The sequence below is a fragment of the Labrus bergylta genome, chromosome 6, assembly GCF_963930695.1.
Source record: "Labrus bergylta chromosome 6, fLabBer1.1, whole genome shotgun sequence".
Taxonomy (NCBI): Eukaryota; Metazoa; Chordata; class Actinopteri; order Labriformes; family Labridae; genus Labrus; species Labrus bergylta.
In genome coordinates, this window is record NC_089200.1 from 32,169,706 (window position 1) to 32,195,176 (window position 25,471).

The 25,471-nt window shown below is 44.6% G+C and overlaps 3 protein-coding genes across 7 annotated transcripts in view; 2 read left to right on the forward strand and 1 right to left on the reverse strand.

The window, feature by feature from the left end:
• Nucleotides 1-372: 372 nt before the first annotated feature.
• ubxn6 (UBX domain protein 6) lies at nucleotides 373-7,683 on the reverse strand. The gene is made up of 11 exons (XM_020653536.3): nucleotides 7,490-7,683; nucleotides 5,955-6,112; nucleotides 5,726-5,790; nucleotides 5,512-5,640; nucleotides 5,296-5,393; nucleotides 4,325-4,400; nucleotides 4,117-4,201; nucleotides 3,114-3,333; nucleotides 2,898-3,028; nucleotides 2,584-2,732; nucleotides 373-1,785 (listed from the first exon to the last, which is right to left on the reverse strand). The coding sequence occupies exons 1-11, from the start codon at nucleotides 7,570-7,572 to the stop codon at nucleotides 1,660-1,662; spliced, it is 1,320 nt and encodes a 439-aa protein (XP_020509192.1). The 5' UTR covers nucleotides 7,573-7,683; the 3' UTR covers nucleotides 373-1,659.
• Nucleotides 7,684-8,244: 561 nt separating this feature from the next.
• On the forward strand, nucleotides 8,245-21,478 carry uap1 (UDP-N-acetylglucosamine pyrophosphorylase 1). 3 transcript variants are annotated; one of them, XM_020653519.2, is made up of 11 exons: nucleotides 8,245-8,394; nucleotides 9,006-9,322; nucleotides 10,884-11,088; nucleotides 11,867-12,042; nucleotides 12,124-12,296; nucleotides 15,601-15,794; nucleotides 16,891-17,031; nucleotides 18,815-19,003; nucleotides 19,207-19,248; nucleotides 20,704-20,770; nucleotides 20,865-21,478. In XM_020653519.2, the coding sequence occupies exons 2-11, from the start codon at nucleotides 9,040-9,042 to the stop codon at nucleotides 20,955-20,957; spliced, it is 1,563 nt and encodes a 520-aa protein (XP_020509175.2). In that variant the 5' UTR covers nucleotides 8,245-8,394; nucleotides 9,006-9,039; the 3' UTR covers nucleotides 20,958-21,478. The 3 variants fall into 3 exon arrangements, with proteins under 3 accessions (XP_020509175.2, XP_020509177.2, XP_020509176.2); XM_020653520.3 differs by lacking the exon at nucleotides 8,245-8,394 and adding an exon at nucleotides 8,416-8,571; XM_020653521.2 differs by lacking the exon at nucleotides 19,207-19,248.
• Nucleotides 21,479-23,484: 2,006 nt separating this feature from the next.
• The window catches only part of ddr2a (discoidin domain receptor tyrosine kinase 2a), a 35,140-nt gene continuing 33,153 nt past the window's right edge, over nucleotides 23,485-25,471 (forward strand). For 2 of the 3 annotated variants that reach the window (XM_029281112.2, XM_029281113.2), the window contains exon 1: nucleotides 23,485-23,645. The gene's annotated coding sequence lies outside the window, so the exon portion shown is untranslated. The remainder of the gene's footprint in view (nucleotides 23,646-25,471) is intronic. The other variant, XM_020653505.3, reaches the window with a different exon arrangement.

Here is a 25,471-nt window from a genome sequence, read left to right on the forward strand (position 1 = left end):
AACTGGTTGAAGGGGAGGAGGAGGATGTGACCTCTAACTCCTTCTAAATGTTGAACACTAGACTGTAAAGCATACTGATGCTTCCAATACGTACATTTTGTCGGTTACTGCTGCTTTTTAAGAATGCTTCCGTTGAGGTGCAGATTGAAGTTATTAAATAATGAGTGTTCGGGAGCGCCGGTAGCCTAGTGGTTACTTCGAGCGCCTCATGTACGGAGGCAGACGGGCGGCCTGGGTTCAAGTCTGACCTCTAGCTTCTTTCCTGCATGTCATTCCTCCTCTCTCTCTCTCTGATTTCTGGATATCACCCATCCTGACTCTACATGAAGGCATTAAACCCCCCCCAAATAAACCTTAAAAAAATAAAGACTCTTCTCGTAACTCTGTTTATTAAACAAAAGATGCAAGCAGTGTTTATTACAGGCAGGTTAAAAGTCAGATAATACAACTCAGTACATCAGGAGTTAAGGTTGCTATGCCTTTAAACAACAACACCGTTCTGTTGAATACCTGGAGGAGTGCTCACACGGGGTCCTCTCCCAGCAGCTAAACTGTGACTGTACAAGTAAGGATAGGATCTGTTGGTGCATGTGCATGGTTGTGCAAAACGGACATGTGACGTCTGAGACGGACGAGCGAGGGGAGGTAGGCGTGTTGAAATCTTCAATGACCAATCACAGGAGACACATGGCGTTACAGATTTACCTGCAAACTTATGAACTGAAGAAACAGAAACATGTTTGAGGGGAAAGATGATGCTTACACATTGAACATCCTTGAGTTCAGTGGGGCTGTATGTCAGAAAGAAAATAAATACTTCACCTCCAGGTAACCGCAGCGGGTACACATACCGAGGTCAGGGCACCAGCTTTCACAACAGAAAGGAAGTCCCCGCCCGCCTGCATGCTAGACTTAGCTGTATACATGAAGCTGCTGCTGCGAGCCTCAACAATTAAACCGATTAACAATTACCAGAGGTCAAATACACAAGCATCATTCTGTACTAGTCTCCGTCACATTGTTAAAAACATGGCCGCCCCTTTTGCTGTAAACACAGGAGGGTCACATTCACTCACAAACAGAAGAGGATGATCATAACCAAGAGTTTACAGACATCACTTTTCACTTACTCTGCAGACATCCAGCAGCGTCTTACACTAAAGCAGCATTCAAGCCAACGACAGGATCTCACCACACGTACTGGGACCACTGTGGAACTGGATTTCCTTCTACATGCCTGTACAGCCAGAGAGGATCACTGTTAATCCAGCAGACTTCAAAGGAGGGGGCGTAGTGTTGACACGGTTAAATCACGGCCTCTCAACATGTGAGATCTACCTGACTGCTGGACTGTCGGGTTTGACAGCACAGTATGTACATTCACTCACTACAACACCTGTCCTTCACTTCCACCTTCCCTCTACCGGGTCGTCGAGCTTCCTTCAACACCATGTTCTACTGAGGCGGTCTTTAGTGTGACGTTCTCCTCATCATCGAGGAAGAAGGGTACGCTCAGTAAAACAAGCACGTAAGCGTGCACTGCTACTGACTTTAATATTTGTAAAAAATAAGCTGATCACTAGTCGTCTGCGAGGGGGCAGTTCCATCCCAGACACTCTGGGGGAGGGGGAGGGGCAGCAGGGGATGTTCAGATCCTGCTCAGCTGAGGGTCCGAATGGTTTTCAGCAGCTCTGGTTTGAGGAGAGCGGCACCCTTTCCACCCGCGGCGGCGATGTCCGCCTGCACAGCTGCATCCAAGGAGAATGTGAGGAGAGCTGCAGGGACCTGAGGGGGAAAACATTCAGGAACAGTTCAACATGTTTAACAGCAGGAACAGAACATAAAACCCTTTCTGTTCCCACTAAAGATGGTTCTACGATGGGTTGAATATCACCCAATGAAATAAAGCAGTGAGTTTATGTTATTTCATTTCAGGTGGGACAAAGTCAATGATCTGCAAGTCACAAGTAAGCCCCAAGTCTTTCATCTCCATGGCAACCTCCACAATATTCTGCATTTCCAGTTGATTCTCATGACGGAAATCAAAGGGCCCTAAAATAACAAACACTTTGAAATCTCAAGTATCTTTGAGTCATCAAATCTGTGACTCCAGTCCCAGTCGAGTATCTCCAGTCCATACTTCTGATTGATGCTAACGTTACCTGTTTTGTTTTGTTTTGTTTAAAATGGTGTTTAACAAATATAAAAGGTCGGTTTGATTATTTTTTGTGAGTGTGACTTCTGTTTTGTTTTTTGTTTGTTTCATTTGTTTTGTTTTGAAAGAAATTCTCGGAACAAATTTTGTTCTGATATGTTTTGTTTTTTGTAACCAAACTAGTAGTGTCTTAAATAATAAGATTTGTAACAAGGGTAGGTGTTATAAGGTAAAGCTTAAGCCTACACCTTTTCAGTCAAAATCTTTTTGTTTTTCCTTCTGACCGAAATAAATGATTACTACTACTACGACTACTACTACTACAACTACTACTACGACGACTACTACTACGACTACTACTACTACTACTACTACTATCTGTCAAGATAAATCAATGAATCTGGATGGTCTCTCTGGTTTCCACTCACCAAGTTACACTCTGCCAGAGCCACTTCTTCTGACTCCTGGAGTTTCTGACTCCCAGGAGCGATGAGCTCAAAGGGCTGCCAGCCGTCCACCAGGGACTCCCGTACGAACGCAAACAGCATGGACAGCCGGTCCCACGCATAGAAGGTCCCTGGGGGTGACACATCATCTTTACTGACTCATTCCTATCAGGGATTTTCACACGCTGTTTTTTTTCATTGTTCTGAATTGATTTAAAAGACAACAACAGCATGACACGGTGAGTAAAGTGGATTTGACCTTTGACCTTTGAAGAGCAGACGTTAGCGTACGGTACCTTGCAGCAGGTTTCCATCAGGCAGTCGGATCCTGAGCAGCGTGTAGTTGTATTTCCTTCTCTCCCTCTGCTCCTCTTTCTCCCTCATGGCCTTTGTCCGCAGCATGGCGTTCTTCTCCACCAAGTCGCTCCTGGAAAACACGAAGGACGGATCAAAGATTCTGATATGAACAACAAACAAGACTAGAGTCAGTACAGGGTCCGAGGACGTTGTACCTCTGCTGCTGCTCCTTCTTCAGCTCGTCCGCCGTCAGGTTGTAGAATTCTGAAGGCAGCTCGAAGCGCTGGGCGTTGGGAGACGGTTTGAATGCTTGCGGCTGTCTGTCCAGCTGAGCTCTGACTGGCTCTCCTCTCAGGAGACGATCCCTCCTCTCCTTCATCAACTCCAGGGCATCTGGACTTTGCTCCAGTAACACCAGGAACTCCTCGTCCTCTTCTGATCTCCAGGAGAGAACAGAACGTAATGATGCATTTTCTCAAACTCAATAACACATAAACTGAGCTCATGGTTGTGAGGCCTCAGAGGCACTGCTCAGGAAGGTTTGAGATATTTTACTGGAAGTTGACGGGTGCTCCGCCCCCCGTCCTCTGAGGTCCGCCACCTCTCATTCCAATCCCGAGTCAGATCTGTCACTAAATCTGCCTTCTTCAATTAAAAAAAACCTCTCGACTCCAGCCATTACTCCCCAACTCTGTGGCAGAAGCCCTCATTACGCCTGTAATGGAGTCCTATCTGGGGTGACCAGCAAAGGTCCAAAACTCCACTCTACCAAGACCTGGCAGCACATCACCCCAACAATCATCCACCTCCTCTGGCTCCCAATTAGATCCTGAATCAGAATACTCCTCCTCTCTTACACCACCACACCACATCCTGAAACCTCTACGGTCCTCAGACGCTGGCCTTCTCTCCATCCCACACACCAGACTCCGCCCCTATGGAAACAGAGTCTTCAGCTTCACAACGACCCACCCCCCCACCCCCTGGAGCACCCTCGCCTCAGACATCCACATTGCTCCATCTTTCAAAAAGACTTCTCAAACCACCTCCCTGAACTCCGCCTCTCCATCCTCTGCTCCCTCAGTTCTTTTTTTTTTGTCTCGTCCCTCCACCATGTAAAGCATCCTCGGGTCCCTTAAAGGGGCTTTATATACTCAGTCTATCATTATTATTATTTTGAACATAGACTCTCGCAGCGTGTTGTAAGGATCTGTTTACCTTGACCCTCTACAGGAAGCATGAGGCTTGTGAACTCCAAGGCCTGCAGGAACTCTCTGCTGCCCTCCACACAGTTAACCTTCTCCTGAAATAAAAAAAAAAACAGAAGCATGAAAACAAAACAAATACGATCGTACTTTCCCATCGTGGTATTTAGGAAGACGGTCGTCATATTCATGAATGTTGGAGGTGGATTCTGCAGACACACCTGGAACACCTTGTTGCTGAGTTTGATCTTCCTGTATTTCTCCTCTGTGGGATTCTTACAGATGTTATCAACATACCTGTCATAGAAACACATGACAATACTTAATATCACAGTCAGTTCATGCAGATGTTTGACCCTGTGTGACGTCAGAGGCAGCCTTATCTGGAAGACAATCCTCTACCTCCTATAAGTGACAGAGTGTCTAAAGCTGGGGGCACACTACAAGATAACCGACTCCCCCCTTCTGACCAAAGTCAGCAAAAGCCTGATTATCTTGCCAGATGTTCCCGTGGTGTGAGGTCTGTTAAGACTGATTTTAACCTCCTCGATCTGCTCCGACGACGATCATGAGCCGCCCTGATTTAAAACAGTAAATATTAAACATGTGCAATATTTATTGTTAGAAATCCTGTTGTGTGGGGGGAGAACACCGAGGACGGCCAAGCACGCACTCTGTGGATTGTCACGTGGAACGAAACAAGAGCCAATCAGGAAGCAAGCTGACTGAAGCAGGAACAAACATCACCATGGCGACGACAGCAAACGCGAAGCTTAAAGTTAGATGGACGTCACAAACGGAGGAGCAACAACATGTCTGTAAAAAGAAACCACAGGGAGCTAACAGCTAGCCACAATTATTATTATTATTTTTTTTATTTGTCAATTTTATTTCATTAAAAAAAACAATAAAGTTAAGAAAAACAAAAAAACATATAATCTCAAATTTTGAATGAAAAGCAATTAGCTCGACCACAATGTTTGTTTACTCTTTAGTGGCGTTTGACGGCGTGGGATGACGAGTCCTGAGAGTGGAGACTAGTGAATGAATGTGTTAGTGTGATGCGTGCTGAGTCCGTCTCGTTGCTCTCCACACACGATATGAACTGTTAATCTGTCATTATCTGTCATCATGTGTCGACTCTCTCAGGTTTTCAACATTGTTTAAGATATTTTAAATCTCCAGGCCTTACTTGCTTATGATGTCCACGGCGGCCTTGACTTTCTCCCGGTCTTTGTTGAACGTGTGGATCATCATAACAGAGGCCTCCACTTCATCCTCTTCAAACCGCTGACAGTCAAAACACAGTTCATGTTGAATCAACAGGAGTCAGCCATGTTCACATGAAGCAGAGAAGTTTACATTTGACCCTAAACGACAAACAGTGAAGACGGGTTTTGGGACATACCATTAAGATGGCCTCTTTAATGTGAACCTCCCTCTCACTCTTAGTCAGAATGGCTCCAGTTAGTGGGCAGGTGAAATACACACCTGACACCGACAGGCAGGCGGGATCCTTCACCGGCACTTTGGACCCCTGTAGAGAATTCCCCCATATCATCACATTAAATACTGATCACTGATGATGCTCATGGTGTCTTACAGCTGTACTGCATACCGACCTCTGCTGCAGCCACGTTTTCTTTTTCAGCCAGTGCAGCTGCCTCCGCCTCCAGCTCTCGTTTTACTGCAGCCGGTCAACAGAGTGCATAACAGAGCATCAAAATAAAGGGAGTAATAATATCTGAATCTTCATTATAACGTGTAAAGAAAGGAGAAACATTACTCAAAGCATGTTAGAAGTGTGAGCGATGACCTTAGTTTCATATCAGACACCAGTAAGAGTCTCACCCTGGTTCCTGATCGCGTCCTGAGAGGTGTGGACCTTCGGCCTCTGATGCTGTTCGATCCTGGCCAGGGCTGCAGCTCCCGCCATCTTGGCTCCATCACTGGGAGCATAACGGTTATTCTTGGCACTCGAGCTGCTCTGCACGGCCTTCTGCTTCTCACTACAGAGTGATGAGGACAAGAAACAAAATGAAGAGACTTTTGTTTAGGATCGGGTCTGGTTCTGTTCCAAGGTTCTGTCTGTTCAACATGAGTCTGGTTCTGTTTGTTCATCATGAGTCTGGATCTGTTCCAGGTTTCTGTTTGTTCTACATGAGTCTGGTTCTGTTCCAGGTTTCTGTCTGTTCATCATGAGTCTGGTTCTGTCTGTTCATCATGAGTCTGGTTCTGTCTGTTCATCATGAGTCTGGTTCTGTTTGTTCAACATGAGTCTGGTTCTGTTTGTTCATCATGAGTCTGGTTCTGTTTGTTCAACATGAGTCTGGTTCTGTTCCAGGTTTCTGTCTGTTCATCATGAGTCTGGTTCTGTTTGTTCAACATGAGTCTGGTTCTGTTTGTTCATCATGAGTCTGGTTCTGTTTGTTCAACATGAGTCTGGTTCTGTTTGTTCATCATGAGTCTGGTTCTGTTTGTTCAACATGAGTCTGGTTCTGTTTATTCATCATGAGTCTGGTTCTGTTTGTTCATCATGAGTCTGGTTCTGTCTGTTCATCATGAGTCTGGTTCTGTTTGTTCATCATGAGTCTGGTTCTGTTTGTTCAACATGAGTCTGGTTCTGTTCCAGGTTTCTGTCTGTTCATCATGAGTCTGGTTCTGTTTGTTCAACATGAGTCTGGTTCTGTTTGTTCATCATGAGTCTGGTTCTGTTTGTTCAACATGAGTCTGGTTCTGTTTGTTCATCATGAGTCTGGTTCTGTTTGTTCAACATGAGTCTGGTTCTGTTTGTTCATCATGAGTCTGGTTCTGTTTGTTCATCATGAGTCTGGTTCTGTCTGTTCATCATGAGTCTGGTTCTGTTTGTTCAACATGAGTCTGGTTCTGTTCCAGGTTTCTGTCTGTTCATCATGAGTCTGGTTCTGTTTGTTCAACATGAGTCTGGTTCTGTTCCAGGTTTCTGTCTGTTCAACATGAGTCTGGTTCTGTTTGTTCAACATGAGTCTGGTTCTGTTCCAGGTTTCTGTCTGTTCATCATGAGTCTGGTTCTGGCAGTATTGAGTAGTAGACTGACTGTCTCCATGACGTCACTTAGGTTAAGTCCCTTAGTACTCTGACTGAGTAATCTTCTTCTTCGTGGATTACCTGTCTAACTGTGGATGTTATTATATAACGACGCTAACAACAGCGGAGAGGCCCGTTTAAAACATATATACTATTATCAGAGTAGTAAACATAACGACATGCTATTATAAACCCTTTATAACCATTAATGACCAGCAGTCGTCCATGACTTTTCCCATTTCTGCAAACCGTACACAGCTATGACAGTTAGCTTCGTGGCTAACGATGTAGCAGCTGAGCAAAGTTTGGCTTTTATTTACCTTGTGTCATCCGTTAGTTTCTTCCCGGGTCCCGCAGACTTAAATTTAACATCTTTCTTAATGTCCTCGAAAAACTTCTTCATTTCCTTTGGCTGTCACAAAAAAACAACGAGTCTAAAACGAAACACAAATAAACGAAGAGCAGCTAACTACTGTTTAGCTAGGAGAAGGACCACAACAAGTCTTCTTCTTCGTTTTTTTTAATGGCGGTTTAAAGGCGCATTACCGCCACCTACTGAAATGGAGTGTGGTTTCACAATACAAATTAAAAAAATAAATACTACAAAAACTTCAAATGTAAGTTTGTAAATGAAGCTGCACCGCATGTGTCTGCTGCTCAGTACACAGGAACATTAAAACACGTGTGTTTATTTCTCACATTTTTATGAGGTCCATGGTCTCTGGGACAAGAGGGGGTTCACAGTCTCTGGGACGGGGGGGTCCACGGTCTCTGGGACAGGGAGGGGGTTCCACAGTCTCAGGGATGGGGGAGTCCCTGTCTCTGGGACCATTATTTTTGGGGTTGCAAGCTGAAAAATATGGGACCCCCTGAAGTAGTGACATACAAACTAAACTGAAATATAACACTGAGTAAAAGTACTTAAAGTTACCTCACACAACTGTGTTTGTAAGCTTTCAGTTTCCATGACAACAAGTTCTGTTTTTTTTTTTTTTTTTTACACAATTACACTTTGACATCAGGATCAGAAGTGGTTACATTTACGAGCAGTCCCTGAAAGCAACACCGCCCACACTCCTTCGGCGCCGCAGCGAATGCCACGTCAAACATGACGTAACAGGAGGTGTAGTCCGGGTGGGAGGCGTCATAACCAGGACGAGCAACCCCACAGACGTCGGCAGGCATTGACTTTAGGTTATTAAGAGAAGAGGGACACTTGTCAGAGGTAAGATTTGAATAAGTCATTTAACATTTTGTTATGATTGTGCAGAGTTGAATCCGCCGTGAGCTGCTCTCTGCTCTGCTGTCACCATCATCATCCTGCTCATGCTGAACACAGCCGCTAAAAACAAGGATTTGAACTGAGTGTGCACAGGGAACACGTTTAATGTGAATTACAGAGGTTAGTATGAGCTGCCTTTAACAGCGTCTCTGCTACCACGTAATGTAGGCTCTTCTTCTGTGAGATAAAAACATCTTCACTTAAAGTCCCGACTGAAGACTAAACCTTCTGGGAACCAAGAATCTGAAAGTATGAGTATTCGTACCATGCTGATTTGTTACAGCTAATAACTTTTAAATCATTTTTATTGTAATAATTGGTGGTAGACTCAAAGATCCCTCCTGTGATGTGTTCATGTGTTGTGATGATTTCCTGGTCCAGCGAGCTGCTCATTGAGGGTGTGAGTTCAAATTAAATTCATCACACATTCCAGAAGTATCTTCACTGGTTATGCTGGTTTCACAATGCTGGTTTTACAAGAAGTTAAAAATACTCTTCTCCAGAAACAGAAACTAAAATGTACCAGTCATCCCCGGTTATCCTGTGTGTTTCAGGGTGGCAGATTTCATAAAAAAAGCACTGCTGATCATGGACCCGAGTACCAGCGGACTTTCCCAGAAGCTGGCCAAAGCCGGCCAACTTCACCTAATGCAGTTCTGGACCGAGCTGAGCCCGGAGGAGCAGGGCGACCTCGTCCAGGAGCTGCAGGTCATGGACTTTCAGGAGATCAATGGATTCTTCAAAAGTGCCATGGAGACATCCGGCAGCAGCAAGCAGGAGAAGATGGACGCCCGTATGGAGCCGGTGCCCAGGGAGGTGCTCGGGAGTGTGACGAGGGACAGGGAGAGTCTTAAAGACTGGGAGCTGGAAGGTGAGCTCACTCAAACTAATTACATCATCATCCAGTGAAGGGTGAAGGAAGAGGATATTTAACATTTACAGGTTCAGACAGTAGCAGAACACCTGTGAGCTAATACACATTCTCTGGTAAGCCCTGGCCAGTTAAACCTGGAGTGATACTGATACACCTATAAGTGTTGTAGTTGACTCACGCTGAAATACAAAGTGATGACTCACAGCTGATGAGAGAGAGGAACATAGAGGATGAAACCCTGTGCTGATCATTGAGGCTGATGCACAAACATCACATTCAAATTAAGTCTGTATGAAGTAGCCAATCAGGACGGCCCCATCAGAAACTTTAAAAACAAACCCTCCCCAGTCTCTGCGTAGGTCTGACGTCTATGATTCTTTGCGCAACTTTACACACGTTTAGGAGTGTGTTGAGGTCGTCCTGGGGGAGAACGCAAACATCTGGTTCTGATTTGTGTGTGTGTGTGTGTGTGTGTGTGTGTGTGTGTGTGTGTGTGTGTGTGTGTGTGTGTGTGTGTGTGTGTGTGTGTGTGTGTGTGTGTGTGTGTGTGTGTGTGTGTGTGTGTGTGTGTGTGTGTGTGTGTGTGTGTGTGTGTGTGTGTGTGTGTGTGTGTGTGTGTGTGTGTGTGTGTGTGTGTGTGTGTGTGTGTGTGTGTGTGTGTGTGTGTGGGTATTTTCGCCAGAGTCCAGGAGGACAAGTCGTAAAGCGCTGGGCGTTTGTCATTTATCAGAGACAATGTCAAATTGCATGTTGGATTTTATGATCAGAGCTCTCAAACGATTTTAAACTCCTCATGAACTACAGTGATGATTCCACGTGCACGCACTGCATCACTCACTTTAAACCCCTCAATGTTTGTTGGTGTCATCAGGTCTGCGTCCTCCTGACCTCTTGACCTCCATCAGTCAGAAGAGAACAGGAACTCTTCAGTGTCAGGACCGTTTCTTACCGCCTCTTCTAAAAATCAGAACTGACCTGAAGGAATCACAGAAAGAGCTGAGTCTTAACGCGTTGCTCTCATTGGATGCTTTTAAGGCGGACTCTTCCATTATTTCACTTTTGAAAATTAAGAAATTGTTGGGCTTTTATTTAGAAATTTTGTACTGTCTTAAGCTGAGTGTACTTAACTTGCTGTGTGCTTTTATTTTGAAGGCCCTTCCTGTAGAGTGAAGGTTAGGACATGAAGTTAAGCACAGAAACAGGAAGTGGTTAGGGATCCCAAACTGAAGTTAAACAGCTGAAAGGAATGGTAACAAAGGTCAATGTGTGATGTCATAAGGTCAATGTGTGATGTCATAAGGTCAATGTGTGATGTCATAAGGTGGATATTACTTTGGACTGGTCAGCTGAGCTGTCTGAGAGTTTGTTAAAGTGAAATGAGACATTCAAAGATGCAGCAGTGTTCTTCTTTTACATCACTGAGACTACAGGGAGACACTGAGGACGATTATCTACGGGGAGCCTGAAGGGACAAAACAGCATGTAGCTCGTTTTTGCTGACGGGTTCTGTTTATGATCTGCTTTAATGAGAACTCTTCTTGGTCTTTTCCTCCTGTAGGTCTGCACTGCATCTCTCAGAGTAAAGTTGCCGTGCTGCTGCTGGCTGGAGGCCAGGGGACCAGACTGGGGGTCTCGTACCCCAAAGGCATGTATGACGTGGGGTTGCCGTCCCACAAGACCCTCTTCCAGATCCAGGCTGAGCGCATACTGAAGCTGCAGCAGCTGGCTGAGCAGAAGCACAAAGTCAAGTGCTGCATTCCCTGGTAAGACAGCAGGATGTGATGGTGGTGTGATGAGAGTGTGCCGGTTTGGTTAAAGTGCAGAAACAAGGACACGTCTTCCTGCACAGCCCCCCCCCCCCCCCCCCCCTTCAGTCTGTTTTCTATTCAGAACGAAAGCTGCCTTAGTTGTGTTTGATGATGATGACTAAGTGGGTCAAATCTCTGCCAGCATCAAAAGAAACTCAGTGAAGGAAGTTAAAAAAGGATTAGTTCCCTGTGGACTGGATCCAAGGACAGTTTGAAAACTTAATGATGCAGATAGCAGGAAGGCAGTGGAGCTCATATAACACATAGGACACATCATCAGCAGCTCTAGTTCTATAAGGAAGTCGTTCACTTTTATTGTTTGTCATGGACTAAAGTTCTCTCGCTCAGGTTGAGCTCTGCTGATTTGCAGGTCTCGTCTCCTCGACTATAAACATAAACAACGTCTTGCTTATGTTGTATATTCCCTGTTCCATCATGTCTGAAATCTGTGATATAGATTTGTCCATGTATGACACTGTCTTGTTTGGATTGTTTTTAAATCCTATGTGATCTTTTAATTTGATCATTTAAGTCCCTGCTGTCATGTGTATGTTTCTTTGTCCTGCTTGTTCAAAAATGTAATAAAAAATATATATAAAAAAAAAATCAAAACAAAAAAAATCAAACAAACATAAACAACATCTATCATCAGCTACCTGGTGTGTTTCTGTTACATAAATGAAAGCAGCGTGTAGATGACATAACTCTCAGGCTGCTTCTGTGTTGCCTTCAGGTACATCATGACCAGTGGCAGGACGATACAGTCCACAAAGGACTTCTTCTCAAAACACAACTTCTTTGGCCTGGGCAAGGACAACGTGGTCTTCTTCCAGCAGGGCATGCTCCCCGCCATGGACTACCAAGGAAAGATCATCCTGGAGAACAAGGGGAAGCTCGCCATGGCCCCCGGTAAGCCCCCTCCCTCACTGCACCACATGTAACATCTGGATGGTGAAGTGTTTTCTATAAGTGTGTGTGTCTGTGTTTCAGATGGAAACGGGGGTCTCTACAGAGCCTTGGGGCACCAGGGCATCATGGGGGACATGGAGCGGAGGGGCGTTGAATCCATCCATGTGTACTGTGTGGATAACATCCTGGTCAAAGTGGCTGACCCCGCCTTCGTTGGTTTCTGTGTGCAGAAGGGAGCGGACTGTGGAGCCAAGGTTGGTCACTCGTTCTGCTCTTTATGTCTTTATATTTGTTTTCTGCATTCAGGGTATTTTCAAGGATGTGAAGTAGGAGCCCAACTGATACGGGATGTTTGAGGCCGATATCTGTCTACTTTCTCTTGTGAATCTTTAGAGATAGACAAACACTCAGTTATAGCGATCCATCAAACACTTTGTGAAACAGATTTATAAAGATGACATGATTTATTGTTACAGTTGAAGAAAAAGCTTTCATTGGTCAGAATAACAACAGTGCTCTGAAACACTAAACCTGACTTAGAAATGGATTAAAGTTACATCGGCAGATAGTAAAGTGGTCACATGATGTGCTGATATCGGCCTGCTGATTAATCGGTCGGGCTTTGAGGTCGAGCTTCAGCAGGGTACCGGACTTCTGGGCCTCGTGTGTGTTCCCCCTAAGAGGAATCAGCTGTTATGTCATGATGATGTCACCCTCTCTTTCTTTACCCAGCGTCCAATAATCTCTCTTGTTTGCACGGCGGGGATATGACCAGCTGTTGTTATCACGTCCCGCTGATAAGGCACTTTGATAAACTTGTTCTTCATTAATCTGCTCCTGCAAACATGATAAACTCTCTTACCTTTCACCCGAGCAGGAAGTCAAAACATCAAGATAAGGTTTCACTGATTAAAGACAAATAATCAGAGAAAGTCCACGCCCTCCCTCGCTCGCTCCCTCACTCCTCGTCCCTCTAGAGGGAGTTATAGAAAACATTTCAGACACACCTCGCTCAGCAGAGCCATCAACTCAAACGCCACAGCAATGCATGATCGGATATATTGCAGTGAACATCGGCTGTACTCTACTTTTCCCAGTGCATTGTGGGATACAGTGAGTTCTCTACACAGGGTATGATGACGCTCACTCAGACTTCAGACACCACCACAGAATGGCGTGTTCACGTTGAAGCGAGTGGCGAGAGATTTCAGACTGACTGTAACGTTTTCAAAAAATCACAACGTCTCCTCCTTCACGCGTACGCCGACACGACTCTGAAAGACGAAACATGCTGCTGTGTTTCTTTTGACCGTATACTAGTGTTGTAGTCAAGACCAAACTAACTGAGACCAGAGTGCTGCAAGATCGATAAATGAATCATAAATATCACAGATAAATCATCATCTTGTGTTTAGGGGGCGTGTCACTAACTTGGACTGTAACACCGGGAAGGTTGCAGCCATAACCAAGGAGATAAAAATCAAACTACAAATGAATCAAAGTTATTTGTTCTTTTAAAAAGAGGCGTTTTCCTTCTGATCTCAGTAATGAGGAAAAATAGCTGATCAGTGGTGGTCTTGATTTAAAAGCCGCCCAGTCTGAGACCGGGACAATAATAATAATAATAATAATAAAATTTATTTATAAAGCACTTATCAAAACAAACGTCACAAAGTGCTTTACAGACACAGTCAAATAAACAACAATAAAATACTATTAAAAAAGCATGAAAAATAAAACAACAGTGCAGCAATCATCCAATGAACAGAGAAAAGAGAAACAACCGAGACAAAGATTGGCTAAAGTTAACAGATAAACAAATAAAACATCATGGATGAAACAAGGATTATAAGAAGACCTTATGATAAAAATGTGTTTTTAAAAGAAGATACTGATGTAGCTCATCTGAGATCCTCAGGCAGGTCGTTCCACAGCCGAGGAGCCCGAGCTACAAATGCTCTGTCTCCTTTACGACTGAGTAAGAGTGTGTAGATTCTGAGACCTTTAAAAAGTGGTCTGAAGACCAGCGCAGATCACAAGTCAAGCGGTGGTAGATTCAGTTTCTCTGTCATCAGCAGGTTTTTTACAGTTACAAGCAGAAAGAAAGATGAGGTGGCTGTTGAACATTAACATGTTCTGAAGATGAACTCCTTAAAGGCGGGGGGGGTGCAGGATTATCGTCTTCAACAGGGTGTGGTTAGTTTGTCTAACAACTGCACCTCTCACTCATCACCACTGGGGGGAGACACAGGCCTCTTTGCCGTCTCCTGTGGTTCTACTTGAACACTTGAATTGATTACAGCTTCAGGAGATGTGAGAGCAGCGCTGAGAGTTTCTTTAACTGCTCACCGTCGTCGTGCTCATCTCAGATAATGTGAAGATGTCCGCTCTTTCCTTCTTCTTCTTCTGTGGACAGAGCGTACTTTCAGGAAACGGGCAGGAAAAAGAAGCTTTCAGGGTGAAACTATTTCCCTTTGGTAAACAAACCGTTTAATGTGTCAGTGCAGCCGACGTCCAGCGTGTGATGGAACAACTGGTGTGTACGATGTAAAGGTTCATCAGGTGAATCAGTTCTGTCCTTAGTTTAGAAACAGGACAGATATTTTTGGACATTTCCTACCTGGAAATATCATCAACAAGAGTTATTGATGCACAATCAAACACAATGTTGTTATGGACAGATTTAATATAGAACTTCCTCTAACTGAATAAGGATGTTATGTCTGTGTTCATTATGTCTGGGGGAAGGAGGGTGGTTAGAGGGATAGCTGGGTTTTAACATTCATTAAATTTGCTAGGCTGTTGTACTGCCTGTAATATGATGTTGTTTCAATAAAGAATGAGGAAAAAAGAAACAGGACAAAGAGTCAGAGAAAGCTTATGAAGGGAGGTGAGAACGGGGGGATACGTGGGAGCATCGGCTGGTTCGGGTGAATAATCTGGCAGCATTTTGGACGCACTGTAAACGTTTTAGTGGTGATTGGCTGAGGCGTGCAGAGAGAGAGTAATCTGGAAGGGAGAAGTGTTGATAGTTAAAGATCTGGAGAGGAGGAGGAGCTTTGTTTCTGATGTTTCTGAGCTCCGACCCCCTTCTCTCTGTGTGACGTGAAGAGTTTCTGTGGCGAAGCAGAGAATCCTACCCTCCCCTCATAAATCTCTGAGCTGAGTTACAGTTCATGTGGCTTCTTCTCCCTGCCCCCCCCCCCCCCCCCCCCTCGTCCCACCCTGTCCACAAACCCCCTCATCAGGACGCTCTGTGATTAGCAGGAAACAGATGGGGAGACACTTTAACTCACTGACTGTAAAACAAAGAAGAATACACATCAGCGAGTCTAAAATGTAAAGTCCTATTGATAAAAGTACCTCAACTTTGAAACATATTTAACGCCTTCCTGTGCAGTTAAATATACTGCCTCACAACCCCATCTCCATCTCACACATCTATTCTTAGCATTTAGCATCATTAAAGCTAAAGCTTGAAGCTCTCTCGTCTTGGTAGCTTGAGTTTCCGTTTCCGCCCTTCACTAAGTAGAGAACTCTTGTGACTTTTGTTTCCAGGTGGTGGAGAAAACCAATCCAACAGAGGCAGTGGGTGTGGTCTGCAAGGTGGATGGGCGTTACCAGGTGGTGGAGTACAGCGAGATCACCCTGGCAACCGCCGAGAAGCGCAGCAGCGACGGCCGACTGATGTTTAACGCAGGAAACGTGGCCAACCACTTCTTTAGCTTCTCTTTCCTCAAAGACGTCGTAGAGTAAGTCGTTTAAACCGATGGAGCAGCTCTACTTTAGGAGAAGTCTGTGTTTTATTTTGAAGGAACAAACTGCTGCCTCTGTCTTTATTTTAGGAGAAGTCTCTGTTTTATTTTGAAGGAACACGCTGCTGACTCTGTTTTTATTTTAGTAGAAGTCTGTCTTTTATTTTGAAGGAACAAACTGCTGACTCTGTCTTTACTTTAGGAGAAGTCTGTCTTTTATTTTGAAGGAACAAACTGCTGACTGTCTTTACTTTAGGAGAAGTCTGTCTTTTATTTTGAAGGAACAAGCTGCTGACTCTGTCTTTATTTTAGGAGAAGTCTGTCTTTTATTTTGAAGGAACAAGCTGCTGACTCTGTCTTTATTTTAGGAGAAGTCTGTCTTTTATTTTGAAGGAACAAGCTGCTGACTCTGTCTTTACTTTAGGAGATGTCTGTCTTTTATTTTGAAGGAACAAGCTGCTGACTCTGTCTTTACTTTAGGAGAAGTCTGTATTTTATTTTGAAGGAACAAGCTGCTGACTGTCTTTACTTTAGGAAAAGTCTGTCTTTTATTTTGAAGGAACAAGCTGCTGACTCTGTCTTTACTTTAGGAGAAGTCTGTATTTTATTTTGAAGGAACAAGCTGCTGACTGTCTTTACTTTAGGAAAAGTCTGTCTTTTATTTTGAAGGAACAAGCTGCTGACTCTGTCTTTACTTTAGGAGAAGTCTGTATTTTATTTTGAAGGAACAAGCTGCTGACTGTCTTTACTTTAGGAAAAGTCTGTCTTTTATTTTGAAGGAACAAGCTGCTGACTCTGTCTTTACTTTAGGAGAAGTCTGTCTTTTATTTTGAAGGAACAAGCTGCTGACTCTGTCTTTACTTTAGGAGAAGTCTGTCTTTTATTTTGAAGGAACAAGCTGCTGACTCTGTCTTTACTTTAGGAGATGTCTGTGTTTTATTTTGAAGGAACAAGCTGCTGACAGGTTTTCAAAATGTGCATATTTAGTCTTTTTACTCTCAGAGCCTGACCCCTCCTTCTGGTTGTGAACCAATGCTTTAAATGTAGAAGGATGAACCTGCGCCCTAACTTCTTCTTCCTGTTTCTCCATCAGGAAGTACGAGCCGCAGCTGCAGCACCACGTGGCCCAGAAGAAGATCCCGTATGTGGACGCACAGGGTCAACTCGTCAAACCGGACAAACCAAATGGAATCAAAATGGAAAAGTTTGTCTTTGACATCTTCCAGTTCGCCAAGTGAGTTTCAGTGTGTTGTTGTATTTTCTTTTCAAAACGGGCACAGACTGAAAGACGTTCAAGTCTAGAGAATATCAGAAGCTCCCTTTTGAGAGGCGACTACATTGCATATATTCCTCTGGCAGGCCTCGGGTCTGGAGTTTGACTGGTCCTTGATCTGTCCCTCCTTTTTTTTGAACCAAACCCATTTTTCCATACCCGATCCCTCTGCACCAGCTCCGGTCCTGCTCCTGCTCCTGCTCCTGCTCCTGCTCCTGCTCCGAGGTCTGGTCCAGGAGCAGAGCCTGCCAAGCCCTCTTTGTAGGAGGACGGAGGTTTATGAGCTCTCATTCCACCTCCTCCTCCAGTGTGTCATGACATCAGCTTTGAGTCATGCCACCGCTAATAGAACTTTACATCTAATGAAAGGATTCCTGTGAAAAAGATGAAGGATGGAAAAATACTGCAGCTCCTCGTGGTTAGTTTGCAAAGACTTCACAGTGAAATGGACGAAAAATAGGTGATGTTGCCCGGTTGGTGGATTCCAGTCGTGGAGTTGGCAGCTTCAACAGAAAGTCTTTCTCCTTTTTCTTAGTCACGTTTGTTCAACTTTATTTATTTGCTCCGTGTATGTAATGTAGAGATTCTGACTTCTCTCTATAATGTTTAGAATTTAGACTGCAGTACCCATTTTAAACACTAGGGGGTTACATACCGCTCCTTTAAAAAAATAGATACGCTGCTCCAAAATGAAGTCTGATCAGAATTTGATCCAATCAGAGACTCTAAAAAAAAATAGCAGTTAGTTGGTGTGCAGCTCTCATCAGGAAGGAGTGAAGCCCTGTTCCTCGTAAACCGTTTTATTCATTGACCTTTTTAGTGTCGGCTCGAGGTCTAAACAATGTTGGACTTTGATTTAACGAGGGTGCTTTTTACACGGTGCTTCATTTCAGGAACATTTTAGCCGCCATCGTAAGTCTGACCAGCATGACTACTGGCTGCTGAGTTTCCACTGATGCAATAGGTGCAGCAGAGAATCAGCAAAGTCCTCTTAGCATGTAAAGTCCTCGAGTCATAGTGGATGGAGATCTCTGTGGACGTACAGACGTCTCAGTCAGATTTAAAGGTCAGGATCTGATCTCACTGTACTGATCTTATCTCATACCGAGTCAAGCTCAGGGTCACAGCCTCTTTACAGATTAGTGTGACCTCTGCTCTCACTTACAGTAGCTAACTCCCTGATCCTGACAGCAGTCACAGCTGCACTGATAGTGTAGGCCGTTACTGCTACAACTTGGGTCACTCAGTGGCGTCTCCCCTCATATCTGGCCTGTTCGGCAGACTTGGTGTCTGCTCTCTTTTATCTGAACTGAATCTTAGTATGCCCATATATGGTCGAGCGACACGCCTCTGACTTTAGCAGCATCTTTAGGATGAATAAGAAGCCTTCGATTAGCAGGACACTGAATCATGAGATTATGTGAGATTTTCGGGGGCCGATACAGATGTCGATATCAATTATGTCCACTCAGCAGTTTTATTCCTGAGAGGGAGTGATGTCTACATTATCCTAGTTAGCTCTGCTGCCTGCCATTGCCCGCTTGCTACTAGCAGTGATGTGACGTTCTGGGTAGGTCTCGACCGATATGGGAAAATAAGAGACCGATATACTGGGTGATAATATCGGTTTATGTTTAGGAGGAACCCTAACCCTTAGGAGGAGATTCCTGCATTCAAAAAGCCGCCCATGTCAACCCTTTGGTGTGTGTGTGTGTGCTGATGTGCTGCTGTGTGTGTCCAACAGAAAGTTTGTTGTGTACGAGGTGCTGCGGGAGGACGAGTTCTCCCCTCTGAAGAACGCAGACAGTCAGGAAGGAAAGGACACGCCCACCACGGCCAGACACACCCTCATGTCTCTCCACCACCGCTGGGTGCTCAACGCCGGGGGCCACTTCATCGACGAGAACGGCAGACGTGTGCCCGCCATCCCCAGGTCTGCTCACACACAGCATCATGCATGTCATGTGACAACACACACACCTTCAATAGGGTTCTCCCTGTGGTCACTTCTGCCATGAACGCCACACAACATACATTCACCAGGCTTTTTTCTCTGTATTTAAGACGTGATATTCTTTAAGCCTCACACTCTCATATGTTGGTCGTGCTTCTGTGTGTCTCGTGCAATGTTTCCAGAGACGGAGCAGCAGGCAGTGTCTCAGATGCTGGCACCAGAAAGTAATTATTATCCCCCTGCAGTACCCAGTGCATGGTGACAGGGTTTTTGGCTTCCTCTCCCTCTCGCTCAGACGTCTTCACACTCAATAGCGCTGATACTTGACGTCCTCTTTCCTTTTTCTTCTTCACTGAAAACGAGAACACAGCTGTTCTTTTGTATTGTCAGTGGTGATGAAGGAAACGACAGCAAGGATCAGTTCAAAAAAATCCTCTTCAGATGATGTGCAGTCAAAATGAGCTGCTGATGGATCGTTTCCCTTTCCGATGGTTGCTACTAATAATACACATGATGTATTGCATGCTGGGTAATGGGCGACAGATACTCTTTCCTGGTGACACCTCTGCAACAAATGATGAACCTGCTGATTTGTGGGAGGGTTGATTCCAACCTTTTTTTATTTTTTTATTTAAAGTTAGCATGTGCTTTAATAGCATTCATGGTACCTGAGCACAGGCGTCATGAATGCTAACCCTTTTCTTAATCAGCTTTCTCTCCTGTCTCATGATACAGCTGTGCGGGCAGATGCTTTAGAAAACACCTAATCTACCTGATGTGTGATTAGTGATATCTGTAATGATTATCTTAAAGGTCACATATTCTCCTCCTTCTTCAGTTTAAATAAGTCTCAGAGCTCCTCTAAACATGTGTGTGAAGTTTCTTGTTCTAAATCCACTCTGATCCTGTATTTGATCATGTCTATAAACCCCTCTATTTCAGCCCTGCTCAGAACAGGCTGTTTCTGTGTCTGTACCTTTAAATATGTAAATGAGCTGTGTCTGACCACGCCCCCTCTCTGGAAGGGCTTGTGTGTCTCGGTCTTTCTCGCTCCATGTCCTATTGTTTATGGTGAGAAGGCAGACTCAGAAGGCAGAACAAACACCTAGCTGTGGGAGTGTCACCCACCTGGGGGAGGGGTTACTGCCCTTTGTGATGTCATGAAGGGAAAATCTCCAAACGGCCTGTTTGAACACACAGTTTCTGAAAAGTGGAGCAGGCAAAAGATGGAGAGGATGGACTTTTCTCATCATTGGGGGGTTTGTAGACGGACTAGAGACACATATTAGAGTTAGAGGAACATGGAGAAAAGGATTTTGAATATGTGACCTTTAAAGGAATAATTGGATGGCTGCAATGTGTTGCAAAGTTTCTCCAGTTTCTCAGGAGCAATGAAAGGAGATGCTAGACAACATTACCCGTCATTCATGTGTTTTCTTCCAGAGAGGGATTGTTACAGGTCAGAGGGCTAATCACTGGTCATGTTTGGAAGCGCTGATTCTCTGCCTCTCTAATCACAAGCTGCAGTAGAAGAACAGCTGTGTCAGCGCCGGCGTACAGCTGCTTCTTTTCAACTTCCTCCCTTTTCCTTTTCATGAGACAATCACTCATTCTGTTTCTTCTCTTCTTTTTTTTTTTTTTAAACTCGTCCTCTTTGTATTTGTTCCTTTCCTACGCAGCCTGAAGGATGGAACAGACCTACCAATCAAATGTGAGATTTCCCCCCTGGTGTCCTACGGGGGAGAGGTACGGAGGAAAAGCGTTTTTCAAATTAAAATACCAGATGTCGTTCAAAAACTAACCTGTCCACCCTCTAACGATGTCCTTTGCTGACTTTAAGGGCCTTGAAGAGTTGGTGAAAGGACGAGACTTTCATCCAACCCTGATGATCGATGAGAACGGCGTCCATGAGCTGGTGAAGAACGGAGTTTAGGGCGGTGAAGGAGAGAGAGAGACAGGGACAACCCAAAGACCGACCTCCCTTTGTCTCTCCACGTATGCAGGGAGATACTGTGATGTCATCGCTGTGCAATAGCAAATGTCATATGCATGTGTTCCTGAGCGAGGCTGTACGAGATGAATGAGCACCATGTATCGTTTACGATCTTTTCTCTGCGTTGTATGTCGATGTCAGTTTGTCTTTGTGTTGAGGAGCACTTGAACACACTAAATGAAGGACGAAGTCTCTGTCACACTGACTGGATGAAGCAGTCGTCAGGTGCATCTATTTATTTTGCTTATGAGACTTATTTTTTTATGTACTAATGGATGCTCAACAGGTGGAATGAACCATCTACACGTTTTATCTGATGATTTTTATACGACGTTGGGCTGAGATGAAATAATCTGACATGTAATCTGAGTACATGGTACGGGCTCCGGGGGGTATTTATATACTTCTTATAATCATTGAAGAGAAGTTAGCGATTAAAGAAATGTCCTGAGTACAAATCATTGAATGTGTTGCTATCGTGTGTGTGTGTGTGTGTGTGTGTGTGTGTGTGTGTGTGTGTGTGTGTGTGTGTGTGTGTGTGTGTGTGTGTGTGTGTGTGTGTGTGTGTGTGTGTGTGTGTGTGTGTGTGTGTGTGTGTGTGTGTGTGTGTGTGTGTGTGTGTGTGTGTGTGTGTGTGTGTGTGTGTGTGTGTGTGTGTGTGTGTGTGTGTGTGTGTGTGTGTGTGTGTGTGTGTGTGTGTGTGTGTGTGTGTGTGTGTGTGTGTGTGTGTGTGTGTGTGTGTGTGTGTGTGTGTGTGTGTGTGTGTGTGTGTGTGTGTGTGTGTGTGTGTGTGTGTGTGTGTGTGTGTGTGTGTGTGTGTGTGTGTGTGTGTGTGTGTGTGTGTGTGTGTGTGTGTGTGTGTGTGTGTGTGTGTGTGTGTGTGTGTGTGTGTGTGTGTGTGTGTGTGTGTGTGTGTGTGTGTGTGTGTGTGTGTGTGTGTGTGTGTGTGTGTGTGTGTGTGTGTGTGTGTGTGTGTGTGTGTGTACATGCACATGCTTTTAACTACACGTACATGAACGCAGGACATCAGCATTCCTCATCCTGCTGTAGTTTGTAGCGTTGGTTGTGCACCTTGTGTCCTTAGAAATTATAACACTACGTGTCCATGAGATGCAGTATGCATATAACAGCTTGGTGTAGAGTTGTCATGGTGATGGGACCGGATCAGCCCAGTTGAGTAAGTGTGCAGGTATCTCCTCTGCAGTTTTGCAATTTTTAATCGAGTACAGTCCATGCAGCAAGCTCCAGGTTTGACAAATGAAGCCGATGCTGAAAAATCCTGCAGTTCCTGGAGTGTCCACTAGAGTCTGGCTGCAGAAGCACAGGAAGTCACATACACACCCATTCTAAAAAGCCTGTTTTTACAGCAGAGATTAACATGTTTACAGCCTGGTTCAAAAAACCAAATAGGTGTGATTAGCTCATGTCTCAATGGACACACTGTACGGGGGGGGTGAATGTTTTGATGACTCATCAGTTTTGATTTGATGAAGGATAAGAGTTATGGTGGTGTAACAGTTTGTCAGGAGGTTTAAAACCTGCCTCAGCTCCAGCTCTCAGCCTGTCGTTAGGTTGACTGAAAGTTAGACTGAGACAGCATTTCCAGCATGGAGACTGCCATCGATGGGACTCCAGTTTCACCCATTCTGACAAATGTCTATTTTTCATGTTATAATAAATTTGAACTCAGGATCTTGGCAACTTGGGGGCCACTTTGAATGAGGAGGGGGATCGTTTGTGGCCTCCGGCCCTCCAGTTGCCCACCCCTGCTCTGCAGGAAACTTTTCTTTGACAGGAAAACTTAACTTTGATGCATCTTCTCTCACATTTCCAAAAATCATTCAAAATTGTGAAACAGATCAGACAACAGAAGCAGCAAAACACAAACTGACATCATGGAGGACGATCTCTCGGACCTCGGGGGAGCCAGGTGATGGAGGGCTTTGTAGGTGGTAATAAGGAGTTTGAAGTTGATCCGCTGGGGGAGGGGGAGCCAGTGGAGGTTATGAGGGACGGGGGTGATGTGGTCAAGGAGTGTATGAGAAGACGAGCAGAAGTTTAAAAGAGTTGAAATAAAAAAGAGTCAACAAAAAACCTAAACTGAAACTGTTGAATACTTGAACGTCATCCAGTAAAACAAAAACACTCTAAAAGCTTGATATGTTTGTGAGGAGACGACAGAGAAATGACTCCAGAAGACAGCAGCCACAAATCATGGTCTCTTCAGTCTCTAACTGTCAGAGAGAAGAAAGACTCTTTTCAGGAGGAAGAAAGCGTTCTGATGGAGGGCTGGATTCAACCCTAATTGAAACCGTATGTGTGGCATGTGGATTTCTGGCTCTCTGGCAAGCTCCCAGGAATCCACAGAATGTGAAGGGCCCCCCCCCCTCTCTCTATCTCTCTCTTTCCTTCTTTCTCTCCTCTCCCTCCTTTTTTTTCCCTATTTGTGGGGGTGTCTTACATCAGCCCAGTGAGCCCTGGTTGACGCGGCTGGTGGACAGACAGCGAGCGAGTGAGCAAAAGAGAGAAACTGCTCGGCTTTCTACATCCAGCCGTCCTGACTCTCACTGGAATAATCTAAAAAAACACCTCTGAACAAATGGTCTGAAAGGACGAAACCTCTTCAAAGTAAGTCATCTTGTCCTTTTCTGAGTGTCTTTCATTGTCTGCACTGTAAAGGTAGAACTTAGTGCTGGACTATTTGGAGAACCCTTTAAAGTTTTCTGTAAGTATTTCCTGCCGGCAGCCGTGGATGCTCGTCTGAACTTTATGTCCTTTCTGTGTAAAGTAGCTGCACGGCAGACTCACAGAGAGGACGGCAGAGCAGAGCCAGATTCAAACTGGTCTCTGCAGATCCAGATCCAGCTGTTTCAAACTGAAGCCAGTGCACACTGATTTCATTTGGATGTGATTAAGGCTCATTCCTTCATTTCAACACATCTTCAAACCATGAGCAGGGTTAAAGAAAAGAAGCTTTTCCTCTTCATTTAACAATGATTCAGTGCCTTCCTCACTGAATTTTATTCAGTTTTATTGTGGCGGGGTTGTCAGGAGTGTGTTCCTGACGAGTCAAACAGCAGACTCATTAATGGTCTCCGGGATTCTTTCAAAATTTATTGTGGTCGAAATGTGCAGGACTCAGGTTACAGCTTCCAGGACACATCCGGTTTGTGTGTCCAGAGGTGGTGTGTGTCCAGAGGTGGTGTGTGTCCTGAGGTGGTGTGTGTCCAGGAAGTGTGTGTCACAGATGTGTTATGGAGGTGGTATGTAGGTGTCCTCCTGTGGTATGTGGTATAGAAGTCCAAACAGAAGACTCTATTCTCCCTGGTTCAAGGCGTTTGGTAAACTCAGCCTCCACACTCAGCTGAAGAGTTGAGAATATGTATGAGCTCACAGCTTGGAAATGTGAACCAGCACACGAGGATCTGAACCGGAGAGGTTCCCGCTGATCAGTGGAGTCTTTGTACACAGAGGTCAAGGTGACTTTAAGGTTTATGTAACTACTTTGGTCCACACAGCTGATCCCTTTGTTCTGTGGCCTTCAAGCGGCGGACAAAATTGTCTTTTACCTGTGTCCTGCATTGTTGTGTTAGCATGCTAATGTTAGCGCTCTTTAGTTAGCTCGTAGCTTCACATTGTTGTGTTAGCATGCTAATGTTAGCACTCTTTAGTTAGCTCGTAGCTTCAGATTTCATGTAAACTGACACAGAATGAGCGTGATCTAAAAACTCTTACTAACATCCAAATAATCAGTGAGTATGTTCTTCTTCTTCTCTCTAGTCGTTGACTGAAACAGCTTTTATACACAAGGGGAGGAGCCGGCCGTCCCGTCCATGTAAACACAGCTCTGACAACAACACAGCCAGCGGGACTCGAGCTTCTCCCTCATTGTAGACAGTCATGACTCAGAGACACATTTACACAGGATAGACTGGATTTATGATTTATATATTTATGTGGATCATATTGTTCCTTTAATGAGGACATGATTAAGAGTTTTGCTGCAACATGAAATTTCCACATTTGAGACGTCTGGTGTAGATTCACAAATTTGCCTTCCTTTGGTAGCGCTGAAAAACATCTCCCTAGACAAACGTCTTCAGTTTCTTTGAACGCACTCATTCTTTGAGCTGAATAACGTTTTTACTCACTTTGGTATGTACGTGTTCTCATCGATATAATAAGGCAGCGGTGGGCAACTGGCAGACTGAGGGCCCCCTGCGACCCAAACATTTTGAATTGTAATCATGAAGAACAAATGTCCAAACCTGCAACGATGATGGACTTCAACCTGAGCAGCCGGAACGACACCATGCACAGAGAGCAATTTAATGTCCACATTAAAATATCAGGATATCAATCTTTAATTTGTGGTAGAGTTTTTAGTCTGTGTGAGAAACAGCGCACGACCTGAGCAAGCCTCAGTGACAAAATCAGCTTGATTCTTTTGTTTC